Genomic DNA, 17,110 nt, shown 5'->3' with positions numbered 1-17,110 from the left:
GACTCCATATACGCATCAAACATCTACGTTTTTGGTGTCCACAACTTGTCGTTTTTGACATGCTAGCTGTTGCAATTAAATTAGGGATCCCCAACCTTCAGGCCGCAAACCAGTACTGGTCTGGTACTGGGACGTTGACCACACCTGTTCTCCTAACCCTAACTTTAGGTTCCGGATGAAGTACCGGTTCCAGACACGGTTCCGGACACCAGACCCGGACCAGGCTAGGGTTAGGGGACCGGGTTAGGGTACTGGGTGCTTCCCAAAGTTTGGTCTGCATTAAAAAGTTGCATTTTTAAAGTTTTAGAGCATTTCAATAAATGTTTATCCTGTTCGGCCCACGACCTACGGTGTGTTTTGGATTTTTGCTCCTTGTGATGGAATTTGCTCCCCCGGCTCTAGAACCTCCTAGATCTGGTGTGATGCTGGACTTGTGTTTTTGAATATGTTGTTTGTCTCTGACTCTCTGGTTGGAGGTTCCATGACCACCACCTGGATGACCCTCATCTGGAGGGAGACTCACCCCAGCGGGTAAGAATGTGGGCCAGGGAGGTGTAAACTCTGGACAACAGGAGGATCAGCAAAAGGTTCAACACGGATCCTGATAGACTGGCTATCCTCCCAGCCTGGAACACAGAGGAGGACGGAGAGTGACGCTCCTGACGGACACGGATCCGTCCTGCTCAGATGAGTACTCACAGAGACGCTGAAGAAGCTGTTGTTGGACCTGTGGATGATGATGCTGAGGATGGTGCGGTAGAGGATGATGGCGATGAGGAACATCAGCACCACAGACACCTGCACACATGGAGGAGAGGTCTGAACAGCTCTAATGACTCTAATGAAGCGGATCCATGAACGTCCTTTGTGAAGAAACGTTCTGTTCTTCACACTCAGACAGTTCCTCGTGTCCTCAGTGACTCACACTTTGTTGTTGGGGTAGATCAGGGGTGGGCAAACTTTTTGACTTGTGGGCCACAAAGGGTTCTAAAATTTGACAGAAGACTAGGAGCAGATGATTGGAGGATTTGGTAATCTACCTTGTTGGTGCAGTTCCATTCACATGTTGTTCTTCTTTCCCACTCTCCTCTGGGGAGCGGGAGAGATTTCAGATCCCCGGTGGATCGCCCGCGCTCCCACTCTTGGCCGTGGACCACGCCCCCGACACCATCCTGCATGTCTGAGTGAGAGTGATTCCTGCTGGGTCGTCTGTCCTCCTGCTCCTGGTCGTGGACTGCACTTCTGCTTCATTTTGACTATGGACTTCATCATCACTCGTCCCTCAGCTTTATCTGAATGAACTCTTCTAGATACGTAGCTGTAGAAGCTAATTTTTCTTTAACTGTTCTGGTATCTCCTGTCCGTCCTGGGATAGGATCTCTCCTTCATGTGGGAATCCCTAAGGTTTCTTCTTTTTTCCTGACTCAGGTTTTTTAGGAGTTTTTCCTTACCGGGAGGGAGGGTCTAAGGGCAGGGATAACCAGTTTATGTAGTCTGTTTAGTTTTTAACAATTGTTTATATTTTGAAGCCCAATGAGGCAAATCTCTTTGTGATTTTGGGCTATATAAATAAAATGGAATTGAATTGAAGAGAAAGAATTATCATGGATTATGAAGAAAAACATGCTTTCATTTTGATTGAAAATGAATAGTTACATTTTAATACAGAACATTGTGGAGTTTTATTTCAAAACTGCAGATTTTGGGTCTTTCATGTTGTGTTGGATAAAATTACCGTCTTACTCGGAAAACAGACATGAAAATTAAAAAAGCAGCAATCTTCTACCACCGGATGAGTATAGAAAAGCTTCCTGGACTTAGACCATGATCAGGTTTATCTATGCACCATCTATGGTGAGACATCAAACTCACTGTGAAAATAAAACATTATTAGGAATATCAGTGTCATGTATTCCAGTTTTGGCGGGCCAGATTAAATAGTTTACGGGGCCACATTTGGCCCCGGGGCCATAGTTGCCCATCCCTGGCCTTGATGGTTACAATGACATCTTCCTGAAACATGAGGTCGGAGGTCAGAGGGCATGTCCAGATCTTTCCCACAGACTCTGATCAGTGTTTGTTGTGGTCGGTCTCTCTAAGTTGACTGTGGTCCGATAGTCCGAGTGACAGTACATGTAGATGTATGTTCCAGTAATGTTACCGGAACCAGAACCCGGTATGTTCTGACCCTCGTTGCAGAAAGAGATGGGATCGGTGTGGGAATGCTCCTCTGGGATCACAGACTGGTCCTGTTTCGTCAGGGTCTTGCTCCGACTCTTCTGTCAGTTCCGACTCATGATTTGTTTATGACCTTGCAGACTCCGCCCCCAGCTGACCTCTCTGATCAGACCTTTGATAGCCGTTAAGGACATCAGACCGCTGCTTCTCCTCTGAAACTCCTGTTGTCCTTATCCGCTCTGAACCACGGTGGAACTGTGGAGATGTGGAGGAGTGTCTAGTTCTGCTCAGAGAGAAACTCTCCTAATCCCTCGAGCTCTATAATGGGGTCCAGATGACCCCACGTCTGATCCCTCAAATGTCAAAGGTTGAAAAGATTAGGTAAAATATCCTTGGTGACCCCACTTTTAATGTAAACAAGTCGAGGACAGGGGTTACACAAACCTGTTTGTGTCAGAAATGCTGGTTCTAGAGAAAACAGGATCCTCATCGGATCCCGATCCACCAGGATCTCAGGAGACTCACCATGAGGAGGATGGCCATGCAGCCCGTCAGGGTTCTGTTGAACCTCTGCTTATCGGGAAAGTACGGCTCCTCGGCTCCAGTTATCGGGTTCCTGGTAGTCATTGGCGCCATGGCGGTAAACTCTGGACGAGGACGCTCCTGACAAAAATGGAGGGCAGAAAAAGTAGACAGTTTTTCCGAGGGTTTTCAAATGGTGGGGGTGTTGGATGGGCATCTCACCGCGATGTCCTGGAAGTCTGAGCAGTCCCAGCGGTGGGACAAGGAGGAGGAAGTCCTCTTCCAGTACTCCAGGAAGGTGACGGCCCACAGAGACATGAAGACGCTCAGGAAGACCGTCCCGGCATTGTCAAACAGCAGCCCCACCTGCAGGAACACCAACACGGGCCTCACAGAGAACCTGCAGGTGAGCTAGAAGGTCCAACTCCACAACCTCAACAGCGCCCCCTCCTGGGGGGCTGGAAGACCAGCCCTCGCCTGACCTTTGGTTGAAAGGATCTCCAGAGACTCAACAAGAATCTGGACTGTGCTCTGAATGTTCATCAGAACTTCAAAACCTACTTTAGAACCAGCCCAGCTTCCTATCTGTGCTCCCGTTTGAGTTCCCCTCTTCAGCTAGCATCACAAAGCTAATGGTAACGGCGTGAGGGGAGTATTAGTGAAGATGTGTCTGGAGGTCGGTACCTTGTAGGTGTGGCAGATACTGGAGTAGTTCCAGAAGGAGCAGATGTTGCAGATGGGACACATGATGAAGGTGTTTCCACTGTCGCACACCTCCTTCCTGTGAGAACAACACTCCTTCAGGCCCGTCCTCAGCCTGAACAACCGATCCTCCATGCTGTACTCACGCGGGGACGTCCACTGCCATGACCCAGAGCCCAAACAAGAACACCAGAGTCCCAACCAGAGCAGAAGGCAACAGCCAGCCGGTGTAGACCCCTGTGGGCAAACACGGTTACCATAGAAACCGCTGGAGGGTGTGTTGTAGACAGCTGGGCGGGGACTCACCGATCCAGGCAAAGTATAGTGCGATCTTCTCCCCAAAGTACTCTCGGATGTGGTCCAGAGGTTGATACCGTCTCCAGCAGGACCAGCGAGCCCAGTACGCAAACAGGATCTGTCTCAGCCCCAACACCTGGGGGGCCACTGGGGGGGCTGGGAGCTGGAAGTCACCCTGCACATGAAGGTCAACACAGATCCTGGACCTGCTTCTGAGACAGGAGGGCTTCTGGTTTCTGGTCAGGGTCCAGGACTCACCTCGTGCAGAGGGTACGCGGCGGTGAAGACCTCCTCGTTCACCAGTCGGTCAATTCCAACCTCCCCTTTCCGCACAGAACCGTACGGAGTCCGGGCCAGGATCTCATACAACTGTTGAGACACAGAAGCCCGTTTGTGTGGAGAAGATCGGTCCAATAGGGTTCCTGTGTCTTCAGGGGGTGGATTCCTGCCCGAGACACTTCCAACCCGGCAGCTTCTCAGTCCACTGAAGATGAATCCAGCTGGAAGAAGAACCTCTCTACACTTAGAGCAGGGAGCCCCAAACTGTGGCCCGCGGGCCAGATCCGACCCCCCTCCAGATTTGGCCTGCCCCCCCAAACACTATCAGACATATATACATATTCCCTCAATCCGTATGCAGACCTACATAGAACGTGACTTTTCTTTCCACCCATCTGCAGTCTGAGCTGTGACGGAGAGGAGAGAATGTTTATTGGTTTCATGGTGTGAATGCCGTAAATCATTCAAAAATGTCAGCTACATGCTAACTGTTTTAGTTAATTTAGCTTTTTTTTTGTTTTTCAGGCTATTTTTGAGTTTAGCTAATATTTCAGCTTTATGGTAGCTGCTTTGGCTAATTTAGTTTTTTTTCAGCTTTTAGGCTATTTTGGTGTTTAGCTAACATTTCAGCTACATGCTATATATTTTGGCTAAATTAAGGTTTCAATTTTTTAGGCCAATTTGGCATTCAGTTAATATTATCAGCTTCAGCGTTTTTAGTTTCAATTTCAGCATCTTCAGCTATCAGCACTAGCATCTTCAGCGGCCACATTTAGCTTACGGCATTCACACTATTGCAGGTAATACTATGTATCTAGTTTTTAAAATGCTTTAGTATTATTATTTCTGTGAAGATTACAGAAATGAATTATTTAAAATCTGGCTATGTGTGGCTTTCTGGAAAGTTTACGTTTGATTGTTACATTCTGTTAGCCTACAGACCGACCCCGCCCCCACATCAGAGAAGAAAACCGTTGTGTGGCCCTCATTAGAAAAAGTTTGGGGACCCCTGGGTTAGAGGAACCCTAGAAGAGAACGCCCCGCCCACAGGTCAGATCGTTCCTCTGGATTTCCCGCCTGAGACGTGTCTGAAACCGGAGGTTCTTTGTGCGGTCAGTCTATCCTGATCGCGTTCCTCATGGTCACATGTGGGATTCCATGGAGTTAAACGGGGGGATGTCACACGATCACGTGACCACAGCCATTTGTTACTATAGTAACCCCTAGAGGTGGAGGTGTGTACTGCGGCAACGGCTGGACTGTTCTGAAAAAGAAAGCTTGGATGATGGCGAGCAGACTTCAGAGTTCCTGTGAGGACAGCGTGACTGAGGCTGTTTGTTTAGCTGAACGGCGTTTATCTGCTCTGCCATCTTTGCATGTTTGCACAGAGTGTTTGAGGAGGGGGCGTCGGCTTCTGCAGCATCCGCCTGCTGACGGACACATCCCGGATCTGAAGGTCACGCCGTTTTCGAGCCAGTCTGCTCCTCAGGATCTTTACTGGGCTTCAGAGGTGGAAAACTGTTGGGTTCAGATCGTTGATGGAACGTCTGCAGAGGAGAGTTTCTGCTCCGGTTCTTTCCTCCTGCACTGACAGCAACAAGAAAAGAACAAAGAGCACAGACTGATGTCTTTGGTCTTTTCTCCCAAACGTCTCCTAGTCTGAAATGTAACCAAACGTCCTATTGGTGGATCGCTGACAGATGCAGAAAACTTTAACCTCCAGTGGGTCCCTGAGGTCCCAGTGTGCCGTCGTTGGCTTTTGGAGAACCATCGTCAAGTTGCTGCTGATTGGTTGGTTCCCTCTGATGAAGGAACCTGTCCTCTGCAGAGTTCTGCAGAACCGTTAAGTTCTGGTTTCAGGAGGATCCAAAGATGGCGACTCGTCAGGTGGAACCGCTAAACGGTGCCAACCGGGATGAGCTTGGAGCTGAGACCAAACCTCAGAGCGCTTCTTTCTCAGACTGGTTGGGATTTCATGTTGCAGGAAATAGGCCTCAAATATTTTCTCATCTCCAAACTCCTGAAGCAACCAGAGAAACCGAGGACTGAACCGGATCCCCCCCGCCTCAGGAACCGGCCTCCACATTTCCTAAAGTCAAGCTGCTTCACAGGAGCAGTGAGGGAGGTGTGATGACACAACCTAACCGGGTACAGCGGCGGCGTTTTGACACACTCGGGGGCGGAGCTGGAACCAAACCTGCAATCTGGGGATCAGAGGTTTCCTGCAGGTTTGATGCCGCGGTTCTCCAGGCAGGACGTTCTCTGTTCTTCTGACCACACTGGACTACAGGAACCGCTCATGATTCCAGCTGTTCCTTTGGGTTGGTCATTCGCTCGCTGAACCTCTGCAGCCTGGATCAGCGTGAAGCGCCGTCCGTCTTCAGAACTCGCAGAATCCCCGACAGCACCCCAGGGATGCTGGAGCCTATCCCAACTACTGTTGGACCAAGGCTCATCGTGAAGTTTGGAAACTGAAACATGTTTTCAGATCATTGTTGTAGATTAGAGTCAGATTATGGGACTCAGATGTTTTCAAAGGACAAAACGGAAATCTTATGAAGAAATGCTACTGTAGCTCCAGCTGCAGCTCGTCTGCTGCCATCTATTGTTTGGAGGTGTTACTGCAGGAGGAAGACTTGATTACAGAAAATGAGCTGAACCTGAGCTCAGCACCATCCCCTCACTTTAGAGAATGAGGAGGCGGAGCCTCAGTGATGCTCATTTCACTGCCCCCCCACCCCACCCCCCGTTCAACTGCGTCTCAGCAGCACAGAAACTCTCTACGTCCTCATGTGGAGCTCCGGCTAAAACCTTCAGAAATCCCACAGCACCTGAACTCACCACCTGGTGTCTCTGGGTGGTCTTGAAGAAGGTTTCTTTGTTGTCACTCCCCAAAAACCTGCAGACAGACCACAGCGGTTGAAGGTAAGAGGTTCGATCCCCACAGAGGACCGGATCAGGACGGGGAGCGACCTCTGCAGCTTGTTGGTCCTGAACTGGCAGGTGTAGAAGTCCGGCGGGGGGTTGGGCACGTCCTGGAGCAGGGGGTTCGGCAGGGACAGCGTGGACAGGATCTGCTGAGACCAGTTCACTACTGGAGTGCTGACCACCTGAGGACAAACCACGGTGACGGTGAGGACGCCGTCTGTGATAGGACGCCGTCTGCGATAGGACGCCGTCTGCGATCGGACGCCGTCTGCGATCGGACGCCGTCTGCTATAGGACGGCGTCTGTGATAGGTCTGTCATAGGTCTGCGATCGGACGCCGTCTGCGATAGGACGCCGTCTGCGATCGGATGCCGTCTGCGATAGGACGCCGTCTGCGATAGGACGCCGTCTGCGATAGGACGCCGTCTGCGATAGGACGCCGTCTGCGATCGGACGCCGTCTGCGATCGGACGCCGTCTGTGATAGGACGCCGTCTGCGATAGGACGCCGTCTGCGATAGGACGCCGTCTGCGATAGGACGCCGTCTGCGATCGGACGCCGTCTGCGATCGGACGCCGTCTGTGATAGGACGCCGTCTGCGATAGGACGCCGTCTGCGATAGGACGCCGTCTGCGATAGGACGCCGTCTGCGATCGGACGCCGTCTGCGATCGGACGCCGTCTGTGATAGGACGCCGTCTGCGATAGGACGCCGTCTGCGATAGGACGCCGTCTGCGATAGGACGCCGTCTGCGATCGGACGCCGTCTGCGATCGGACGCCGTCTGTGATAGGACGCCGTCTGCGATAGGACGCCGTCTGCGATAGGACGCCGTCTGCGATAGGACGCCGTCTGCGATCGGACGCCGTCTGCGATCGGACGCCGTCTGTGATAGGACGCCGTCTGCGATAGGACGCCGTCTGCGATAGGACGCCGTCTGCGATAGGACGCCGTCTGCGATCGGACGCCGTCTGCGATCGGACGCCGTCTGTGATAGGACGCCGTCTGCGATAGGACGCCGTCTGCGATAGGACGCCGTCTGCGATAGGACGCCGTCTGCGATCGGACGCCGTCTGCGATCGGACGCCGTCTGTGATAGGACGCCGTCTGCGATAGGACGCCGTCTGCGATAGGACGCCGTCTGCGATAGGACGCCGTCTGCGATCGGACGCCGTCTGCGATAGGACGCCGTCTGTGATAGGACGCCGTCTGCGATAGGACGCCGTCTGCGATCGGACGCCGTCTGCGATCGGACGCCGTCTGTGATAGGACCCCGTCTGTGATAGGACGGCTTAGAGGACCAGTTTACCTGCAGAGGAACTCTCAGACTGATCTCCTCGGCGTAGAAGCAGAGGACGTCCCATGGAGCGCTGAGGAGGACAAAGCAGACCTTCTTCTTCATCTGGAGGACCTCCCTCTGCAGACAGAGACCGGGTCATCATGCTGGGACAGTTCCCCTCAGAACCAGAACTACATGAACTGGACCAGCTGAGCAGGTTCTGTGAGGTCTGCAGGACCTGTTCAGGTTCTCATTCCAGACCAAATATCCTGTCGAGTTCCTGATCGATCAGCTCTAGAACACATTTCTGTCCACGTAAGAAAACCTCTGGAGGAAACGATTCTGAGGTTTGAAAGGATCATTTGAACAAAGAATCCTGTCGAGACTGAACCCTGAGCAGCAGCTCCGGGTCGGAGGAAAACAGTCTCAGTCTCTCTGGAGTTCACCTGTCAGACAGGTAACATCTGCTTGTTTTGCTCACCCGCTCCTGCAGGAGTCCAACACCCTCCAGCCTTCTCAAAAACTCCTCCCTCCACTTCATGTGGGCGGGGTCTACTGCTGAGTTGTCCTCATTGGAGCAGCGAGGCTCCTCCCACACCAACACGAAGTCTGACCAAAAACAGGAGAGGACACACCTGTTCACAGCTGACCTGATGGGTCTGCTGACACATGAGGAGTATGTTTGTATGAACTCCTGTATTCAGGATAAACTGGATTTATATTGACAGTGTGAATGCTTTGATCCTGTTTCTCTTAATTAGAATTCCTTATTTATTCTTACGTTTTTGGATTCATAAAAACTCTGCAATCTTGATGTCCAAACGTTCAGCTTGTTAACGACAGTACTGCTAGTACTTTAGTATTTGTACATTTAACAGTTTTTAATGTTTTACACCATTTATGCACATTTTCAGCCTCATTGAAAATAAATAGATTTGTTTCTATTTTCTGCAATTCCTGCAGTTTATGCATAAAAACATTCAGCATCCTCAGGACATTCATGCTTTTACTTTAATGACCCAATTTTTGAAACTTTATGCAAATTGTGTTTTTTTTCACAGAATTCTTCAAATATATGAGAACTTTCTGCAAATTATGCAAGTTTGGTATCAAAACGTTCAGCGTGTTCCAGATGACATTAATGCTACTGAGGTTTTTGAGGCTAGCTCTGACTTTAGCTAATATTACGTTTTTGACTGATTTGGAATCTAATGGGGTTTTTGGGCCACTTTGGAGTTAAGCTAGTATTTTAGCAACTTGCTAGCTTTTGGGGTATGTTGTTATATTCTAGGGTTTTTAAGGTTAATTCTGAATTATTTTGGCAGCGTGATAGCGGTTTTGGCTAACATGGCACCCAGTAAGGATTTTGGGGCTTTTTTTGGAGGCAAGCTAAGTTTTTTTTTAGTAAAATGCTCACTTTTCTGGTTAATTTGGCATCTACTTAGGTGTTGGGCTAATTCTGAGTTCATTTTCCAACTATTGCGATTTTCTTCAAATTCTTGTGCACTTGCTGCAATTTCTGCAACTTTGAGTCCTTTAGCACTTTTAGCATTAAGCTAATAGCTTTCTCATTCTCAGCAAATCTCCTTAGGAATCAGTAAATTCTTCTTCAGCGACCACATTCAGCTAATAGCATTCACACTAGCACTATTGCAGGAATGTAACTTTTCTAGTTATATTTATGTTCTTTTGCTGATGGACCGGATGGAGAGAAGAGAGGGGGATGTCGGGGGAGGGGGGTACAAAGGTGAAGAGGGATGTTAAGGCAAAAGGAGGACGATTACTCGGTGGGGAATGGGGGGGGGGGGAAAGCAACAAGCAGAAAAATGCCTGGAGTTTATCATCAAACAGTCAGGTGTGAATGTTCGTTTAAAGGGGCGGGGCCTGTCCACACACCCAAATGTTACAAACATACCTGTTCACACACAAGCATGTCAACATGTACACAACACAACTACAGCTCACACACTCACAACACATGTACAGCCTTTCATTCTGAGCAGAGGACACCCCAACCCCCCCACTGCTGAGGACCCCTCCCACAGATGCAGCCTAACCCAGAGCATTTGATGAAGATCAGAGTTCCAGGATCCGAATGAGGAACAGAGACACGAACTGCAGGAGAATGAAGATCCATGGACTCACCAACCCGAGTCATCCCGTCGCTGAACACGTTCCTGTCCGGGACTGGAGAATTCTGGACAGGAAACAAACATTCAGCTTTTAGAGCATATTTCACACAGACAATCAACGTCTTCTTGTCCTTTGGGATTGTCCCTTCAGCCAATCAGCTTCTTCCAGTGTCCTCTGCATCTTCTAACACCAGCCACCTTCATGTCTTCATTCACTGCATCCATAAACCTCCTCTTTGGTCTTCCTCTAGACCTCTTTCCTGCAGCTCTAGACTCAGCATCCTTCTACCAATATATTCACTGTCTCTCCTCTGAACATGTCCAAACCATCTCAGTCTGGCCTCTCTGACTTTATCTCCAAAACCTCTAACATGTGCTGTCCCTCTGATGTATTCATTCCTGATCCTATCCATCCTGGTCACTCCCAAAGAGAACCTCAGCATCTTCATCTCTGCTACCTCCAGCTCTGCTTCCTGTCTTCCTCTCTGTCTCTGGGCTGAACAACATGGCTGCTCTCACCACAGTTTTCTAAATCTTTCTTTTCATTTCAACTCAAACTCTTCTATCACTCTTTCCTCCATCCATTCTAACCACTCTCTCCATCACTCTGGACTGTTGACTCCAGATCTTCCTCATGCCTCCTTAAACTTCCCGTCTCCATTGTTGGTAACGAGGCCGATGACAGACGAGGACACGGAGACCGCCTCAGAGTCCATTTCCTGTCCGGGTCGGTTTTTGCCAAAGCTGAAGGTCGAGGCTCCGTCAGCCTCTGCTCGCTGAGAGGTCGTCTTTAATGTTTTTAGGTCAGAGGTCAGGTCCTGAAAGACTGACTGGGCCTTGAAGAACAGAAAAGCTTGATGGAAGGATTTCCTCCAGACGGAGCTTTTACTCTGACGTCGTTCACACTCGTGTCTCTTCAGATCAGCTTCCAGACGGACGAAACCGAGAAATGAAAACCAGACATAAAGACGGAAGTTGCTTTATGGACCGAACATTGTTCTGAAGCTCCTCGTCTCTGGAGCAGCTCATGACTCCAGAACAACACGATGATGGTCCAACTGAGGAGACAGTTCAGAGTCCACAGACTGACCTCTGCTCAGTCCTGATCACATCTAGAATCTAGACAGGAAGCAGCAGACTGTCACTTCCTGTTTCCAACCATGAGCAGAAGACCCAAAGACACATCTGAGACGTGGAGATCCAAAACCATCGACTGTATCTGAGAACTGGACTGAGTCTCTGTGACCCCACCTCCCCATTCCAGCTTCAACCAATTGAACTCAATTCTGTCGCCATTTCCTCGTCATATGATTGCCGCCATGTTGGAGCCAGACATCGTCAGTGATTGGTCCCAGTCAGTCAGAGTCGTCGTTTCTATGGCTACCACTCTGGCCAATCAGGAGTGAGCTTGTTGAAGGGCCACGCCCCAAACACTTAAAAAACAGGCAGCACAACATCTGTCAAATGGTTTGGACGTGTGTGTGGGGGGGGCGGCTCCGCCCACTTTACTGAGAAATCTGATTGGTCAGTTTATAACTACAATGAACTATAGAATGAAAGATGATCATCCAGAGGAAGCAGATCCAGACCCAGAATGACTGAGAACAGCTGATTGTTTCTACATAGAAGTCTATTGGAGCAGGAACTTCCTGTTTGGATCGACAGGGGGGAGGAGTCACTCAGTCCAGTTCTTATATACAGTCAATGCGTTTCCTGACTCCTCCTCCCTTTAGTCAAGCATCAAACTTACAGCTGGTGAAACGCCGATGCTGCCATAACTGCAGGAAGGACTCGTTTCCATGGCGATGAGCGTGTTCCTGTCTTCTTTCTCCTCCTTCATCCTCACACGCCCACTTTGTCCTGCAGAACTACACACACACACACACACACACACACACACACCCCCAGACACACAGAGACACGCACACACACACACAGACACACTCTGGAGTTCTCCTTGGTAAACTGTCTTGACTCAGACAAGAGTCTCCAAACTCTTTCCTCAATCTTGTTTTTAAGCTCAAAGATCAGATTTAATCTTGTATCCAGTGAAATCCTGATCCAGATCAGGTCTTCATGCTCACCTGTGCGGCGCTGTGGAGGAGTGGACCTTCCCGAGCTGCAGGTGAAGAGAAGCCGCATGAAGCAGCAGCTCAGACTTTAACGGCTCAAACTCCGCCCACCGTGACGTCATGCAGGTGAGGCTGCCCCCTGCTGGTCAGAGACTCACACGTCGTGACAGGATCATCCTCGGATCCTCTGACGGCAGGAAGTCACACCAGTGCTCTGACCTTTGACCTCACTAGAGTCAGAGGAGCTGTGCTGCTGTTCTGCAGAGACAGAGAATCCGTCAGCTCTGCAGCGCCCCGCGGTGGACGGACAGAGACCTGCAAGTGAACGTCCTCAGTCTGCACATGCTCAGTGTGCAGGCGAGTCAGCAGGCGTGAGGTTCGGGTTCTGAGGTTCTGGTTCTGAGGTCAGCAGAATAACAACAGACAGCTGAAGGAAGACAAACACAATAGAACAGAACTTTGTAGCCAATGTTCCTGAAGAAGGAACACCATCCGGAGTCGGGTCGACCCGGTTCGTCCTGGTCTTTGTGGTGTTCCGGACAGAACTCTTCATGGTTGGTGTCGACTCTGCTACAAATCAGAACCATCTCTGATCCCAGAGAGGACCGACTTCCTGTCTGCAGGACAGAACCAGAACCGGAAGGCTGTAGATCCCAGACGATCCCAGAGGATTTATATCTGGATCAGAATCAGCTTCACTTTAGGGATCAAGTTTACAAAATATTTCTGAAAAGTTGGGACAGATTTGTTTTCGTCATGAACAGCAGCTTCACTCGTTCTTCAGAAGATCCTCGTTTTTTTGTTTACATGAGCTGGAAAAAGAGAAAACTGAAATAAATTCAATGCTGCGTTAGTAACCCTTACTCTCAAAAGAGAGCCACTGTGACCGAGCGGTACCTGCACCAACGCAGGTCTAACACGACCATATAACTCACATGTGTCAAAGTCACGGCCCGGGGGCCGGAGCCGGCCCTCCAGATCCTTTTATTTTATTGTTATTAATGGTCCGATGTTATCTTATTTCTAACTTGAAGAATTTTAACAAAATATATTTTTATGGAGGGTAAAATATTGAGGGTGGTGCAGTGGTTAGCGCTCTCGCCTCACAGCGAGAAGGCCCCGGTTCGAATCCCGGCTGGGACCTTTCTGTGTGGAGTTTGCATGTTCTCCCCGTGCATGCGTGGGTTTTCACCGGGGACTCCGGCTTCCTCCCACCGTCCAAAAACATGCTTCATAGGTTCATTGGTGACTCTAAATTGCCCCTAGGTGTGAATGTGAGAGTGAATGTGTGTGTGATTGAGGCCCTGTGACAGACTGGCGACCTGTCCAGGGTGTACCCCGCCTTCGCCCTTCAGTAGCCGGGATAGGCTCCAGCATCCCCGCGACCCCGAAAGGGACAAAGGGGTCAGGAAAATGAATGAGTAAAATATTGAAGGTTGTTTTGGAGTTTAGCTAATATTTCAGCGACATGCTAGCTGTTTTGGCTAATTTAGGCTTTTTTCCATTTTTAGGATATTTTGAAGTTTAGCTATTTTTTCAACTACAAATTTGGCATTTAGCTAATATTTTAGCTAGCTATCAATTTCAGCATCTTCAGCAGAAATTCAGCTAACAGCATTCACACTAGCATTATCACAGGTAATGCTGTATATCTAGTTCATAATTATGTTAAAAAGTTAGTTTTAAAGTTTTAAAAGTGTAGCTTCAGAGTGTTTAATAAATGTTTATCCTGTTCGGCCCGCGGCCTCAGGTGTGTTCTGGATTTTGGCTCCTTGTGAGACTGAGTTTGACACTGATATAAGGTATGAAACACCATGGGCGGGTCATGTGTGTCCTGGAGCCCCACATGACCCGCCCCGACGACTCTCTCTATATATATATGTGTGTGTGTGTGGACTATTTTTCGAGCTTTGGTTTTTCACGGTGGAGATCCAGAGTTCTCGGAGTCTGATCTGACTTTCTGAATTCCTGTCAACGTGGATTCTTTAGCTGCATCCACATCCCTGCAGCTGGAATCAGGTGAAGCAGACTGTATGTGGAACAGTTCTGAGATCCGGTTCTGCAGCTCAAACTCACCAGAGAACCGAGCAGAAGTCCAGCCAGCGTGGTGCATGCTGGGTAATATCCAGGAGTGTAACGATTAATGGAGGAGTTAGTTCCTATTCCTGTGATCCATCCAGATCCATCAGTCTGAGCCAGAATCCAGAATCATTTCCATATTGTAAATCCCACCTGGATCGATTCATGGTCGGTTATTTCCCTCTCAGGTAAAATCGACCATCAGCAGAAAATGATCAACCATCATTCAGTCTCTGAATGGATCAAAGTCATGTGACCATACGGTGTGTTAGAATGTTCTGATGTGGAAAAACAACAACCTGATCCAACATTCATTCTTGTTTACTTGTTTGTAAACAGATTTCATTGATTATCTTGAAGAAAAACAAGAATCTGGAAAACCTCACCTGGACGGTCAGAACCAGGTATTGATCTCAGTCTCACTGATGGAAGTTTGGATCAAGATGCTCTGATCCATTTCAGGTCAGAGAATCAGATCAGGAACCAACATTGAAGTGAACGTGACAGGAGTGGCTCCTCCCCCAATCACAACCCTCCAGTAGAACAGGTGCACCTGCTGCTACCAGAGAACTCACCTGCACAGGTTTCTGATCTGGACTCCATCTGATCAAACAGAACCAGACCTCCTGCTTCAGGAGTTCTGCTTCAGAGCGGCACCCCCTGGTGGTCAGACGCCATGTCTGCGTCCAGAAAAATGAAGATCAACAGATCGACTTCCTGCTTTACCGCCGTCACTCAAGACAGCCCGACCAATGAGAGAGCCCGTTACCCGTCAGACGCCCGTCCTGCTTCCCACCAACACTGACAGGAAGCGGGAAGAGCTGTAGGACGCATTCATGCAGGTTAGAGCTCGTGTGAACGTCCTGCTTTCATTTCATCAGAGAAACAGAAACGTTGATCTGGAAACTTCAAAGAAAGAAGGAAACAACGTTTCTCTTTTTATTTGTCTTCCTGTTCCTCACAGCACCTGCAGGGGGAGCCATCAGCTCCACGGTAGTCCTCCTTAAACTGTCCCGGTTCTGCTGGTTCTGGCCACAGCACTTCCTGTCCCTCAGCAGTTTTTGCTGATGTGTCGAGACCTCCTGAGGCCCCGCCTCCTGCGGTTCTGCGTGGACGCCCAGGACCGCAGGAAGTAGGCGTTGGGGCTCAGTCGGCAGTCCAGCTGTCTCTGCAGCTTCAGGGCCAGCGCGCGGTCCTGCTGGACTTGCTGGACCTCCGGCGCCCGACGGCTCCTCCTCAGGTCCGGGACCGGGTCCAGGTCCAGGTGTTTGGTCTTCTGCTTCCTCTTCTTGCCCCTCCTGGGGGCCGTCTGAATGCAGTCCTTCCTGGGGCTCGGCGAGTCCTTCGGCACAAACGTGCACAGCTGGAAGCCCGAATTCTGGGAGCGCTTCTGGCCGAACAGCGCCGCCCCCCCGGCGGGCTCCGGAGCGGCGCCGGCGGGTTGCAGTTCGGAACAGCCGCGGCTGAAGCGGACGGCCGGGACCCGGATCTTCACGGACTTCTGGAAGGGCTCCGTGTCGCCCGCCAGCGGCTCCAACAGAAACCTGCGCTTACTAGAAACCCGCACGCTGTCCCCGCCCCTCCACTGGAGCACCCTGCTGGCTCCGCCTCCCGAGTCCTCCGCCCTGCTGGTGTGGGGGTCGGACACGGGACTGGTCAGCGTGGCCTTGGAGTTCACCTTCAGGTTCTGCCGGTCCAGCTCGATCTGCCTCCACTTCTGCAGGACGGAGGCGCTGGCCTCGTAGCTGGTGTTCTTGTGCAGCCCGCGGGTCAGGTTCCGGGGCGTGGACTTGACAATGGTGGGCTCCACGAGGCGGCCGTCCGCCAGGCGCTTGGGCGGCGTGCACGGGGAGCACACGATGGGTTTGAAGTGGTTGAGCTCCTCCGAGATGCTGTCGTTGCTCTCGGGGCTGACGGAGCGCTCCACCTGCGCCGGGGTCGGGTCCGGCGGGGCGGAGGAGGTCAGCACGGCCCGCCAGGCGGGTCTGTGGTCCGGCGCCGAGGCGGGAGCCGACACAGACCGGCTGTTCTCCGATGACAGGAGGATCCCCGCGGCAGAGCTGTGGCCGATACCCACCTGAAACAGAGAGAGGTCATCAGAACCTGACTGGATCGGTACGACGGGTTCTGAGAAACTCACCCTCTCCACCACGGCCGGCGGCAGAACCGGACCTCTCAGCTTCCCACTGCACTCCTCCATCGGGTCGGTGCAGCTGCGGCTTCTCTGAGAACCGCTGAAGAGGACACAAATGAGAGGCTGTTTTAGCTGCCAGCAGTTCCCGGGGAGGGGCGTTAGGGACCCGTGGGGCGTTCGGGACCCGTAAAGGGCGTTCGGGACCGGTGGGGTGTTCACAACAGGTAGGGGGTTCGGGACCGGTGGGGCGTTTTACACCCGTGGGGCGTTCAGGACCGGTGGGGCGTTCGGGACCCGTAAAGGGCGTTCGGGACCGGTGGGGCGTTCAGGACACGTGGGGCGTTCAGGACCTGTGGGGTGTTCACAACAGGTAGGGCGTTCGGGACCCGGGGGGGGCTTTTATACCCGTGGGGTATTTTTGACCCATGGGGCGCTCAGGACCCCAGAGGCATTTTCGACCTGTTGGGCATTCAGGACCCGTGGGGCGTTTTCGACCCGTGGAGCGTTGA

General features: G+C 50.9%; 2 protein-coding genes across 2 annotated transcripts in view; both read right to left on the bottom strand.

The window, feature by feature from the left end:
- The window catches only part of ano7 (anoctamin 7), a 20,677-nt gene extending 8,075 nt beyond the window's left edge, over positions 1–12,602 (bottom strand). Inside the window, exons 1-15 of the mRNA XM_024276884.2 lie at positions 12,401–12,602; positions 12,067–12,184; positions 10,330–10,381; positions 8,666–8,793; positions 8,215–8,322; positions 6,952–7,088; positions 6,820–6,877; positions 3,958–4,068; positions 3,709–3,874; positions 3,549–3,639; positions 3,385–3,481; positions 2,923–3,066; positions 2,704–2,841; positions 700–798; positions 524–626 (exon numbers count right to left, since the gene is read on the bottom strand). Of these exons, the coding sequence (XP_024132652.1) occupies positions 524–626; positions 700–798; positions 2,704–2,841; positions 2,923–3,066; positions 3,385–3,481; positions 3,549–3,639; positions 3,709–3,874; positions 3,958–4,068; positions 6,820–6,877; positions 6,952–7,088; positions 8,215–8,322; positions 8,666–8,793; positions 10,330–10,381; positions 12,067–12,184; positions 12,401–12,510 (1,660 nt within the window). The 5' untranslated portion in view covers positions 12,511–12,602. The remainder of the gene's footprint in view (positions 1–523; positions 627–699; positions 799–2,703; positions 2,842–2,922; positions 3,067–3,384; positions 3,482–3,548; positions 3,640–3,708; positions 3,875–3,957; positions 4,069–6,819; positions 6,878–6,951; positions 7,089–8,214; positions 8,323–8,665; positions 8,794–10,329; positions 10,382–12,066; positions 12,185–12,400) is intronic.
- A 2,790-nt stretch (positions 12,603–15,392) lies between these two features.
- The window catches only part of rnf169 (ring finger protein 169), a gene marked incomplete in the record, with an annotated part of 4,067 nt that continues 2,349 nt past the window's right edge, over positions 15,393–17,110 (bottom strand). Inside the window, 2 exon segments of the mRNA XM_024276899.2 lie at positions 15,393–16,544; positions 16,608–16,701. Of these exon segments, the coding sequence (XP_024132667.1) occupies positions 15,519–16,544; positions 16,608–16,701 (1,120 nt within the window).

Source organism: Oryzias melastigma, linkage group LG13 (assembly GCF_002922805.2).
Source record: "Oryzias melastigma strain HK-1 linkage group LG13, ASM292280v2, whole genome shotgun sequence".
Classification (NCBI taxonomy): domain Eukaryota; kingdom Metazoa; phylum Chordata; class Actinopteri; order Beloniformes; family Adrianichthyidae; genus Oryzias; species Oryzias melastigma.
Note: the sequence above shows the minus strand (reverse complement) of the source record. Positions and strands in the feature narration are given on the sequence as shown.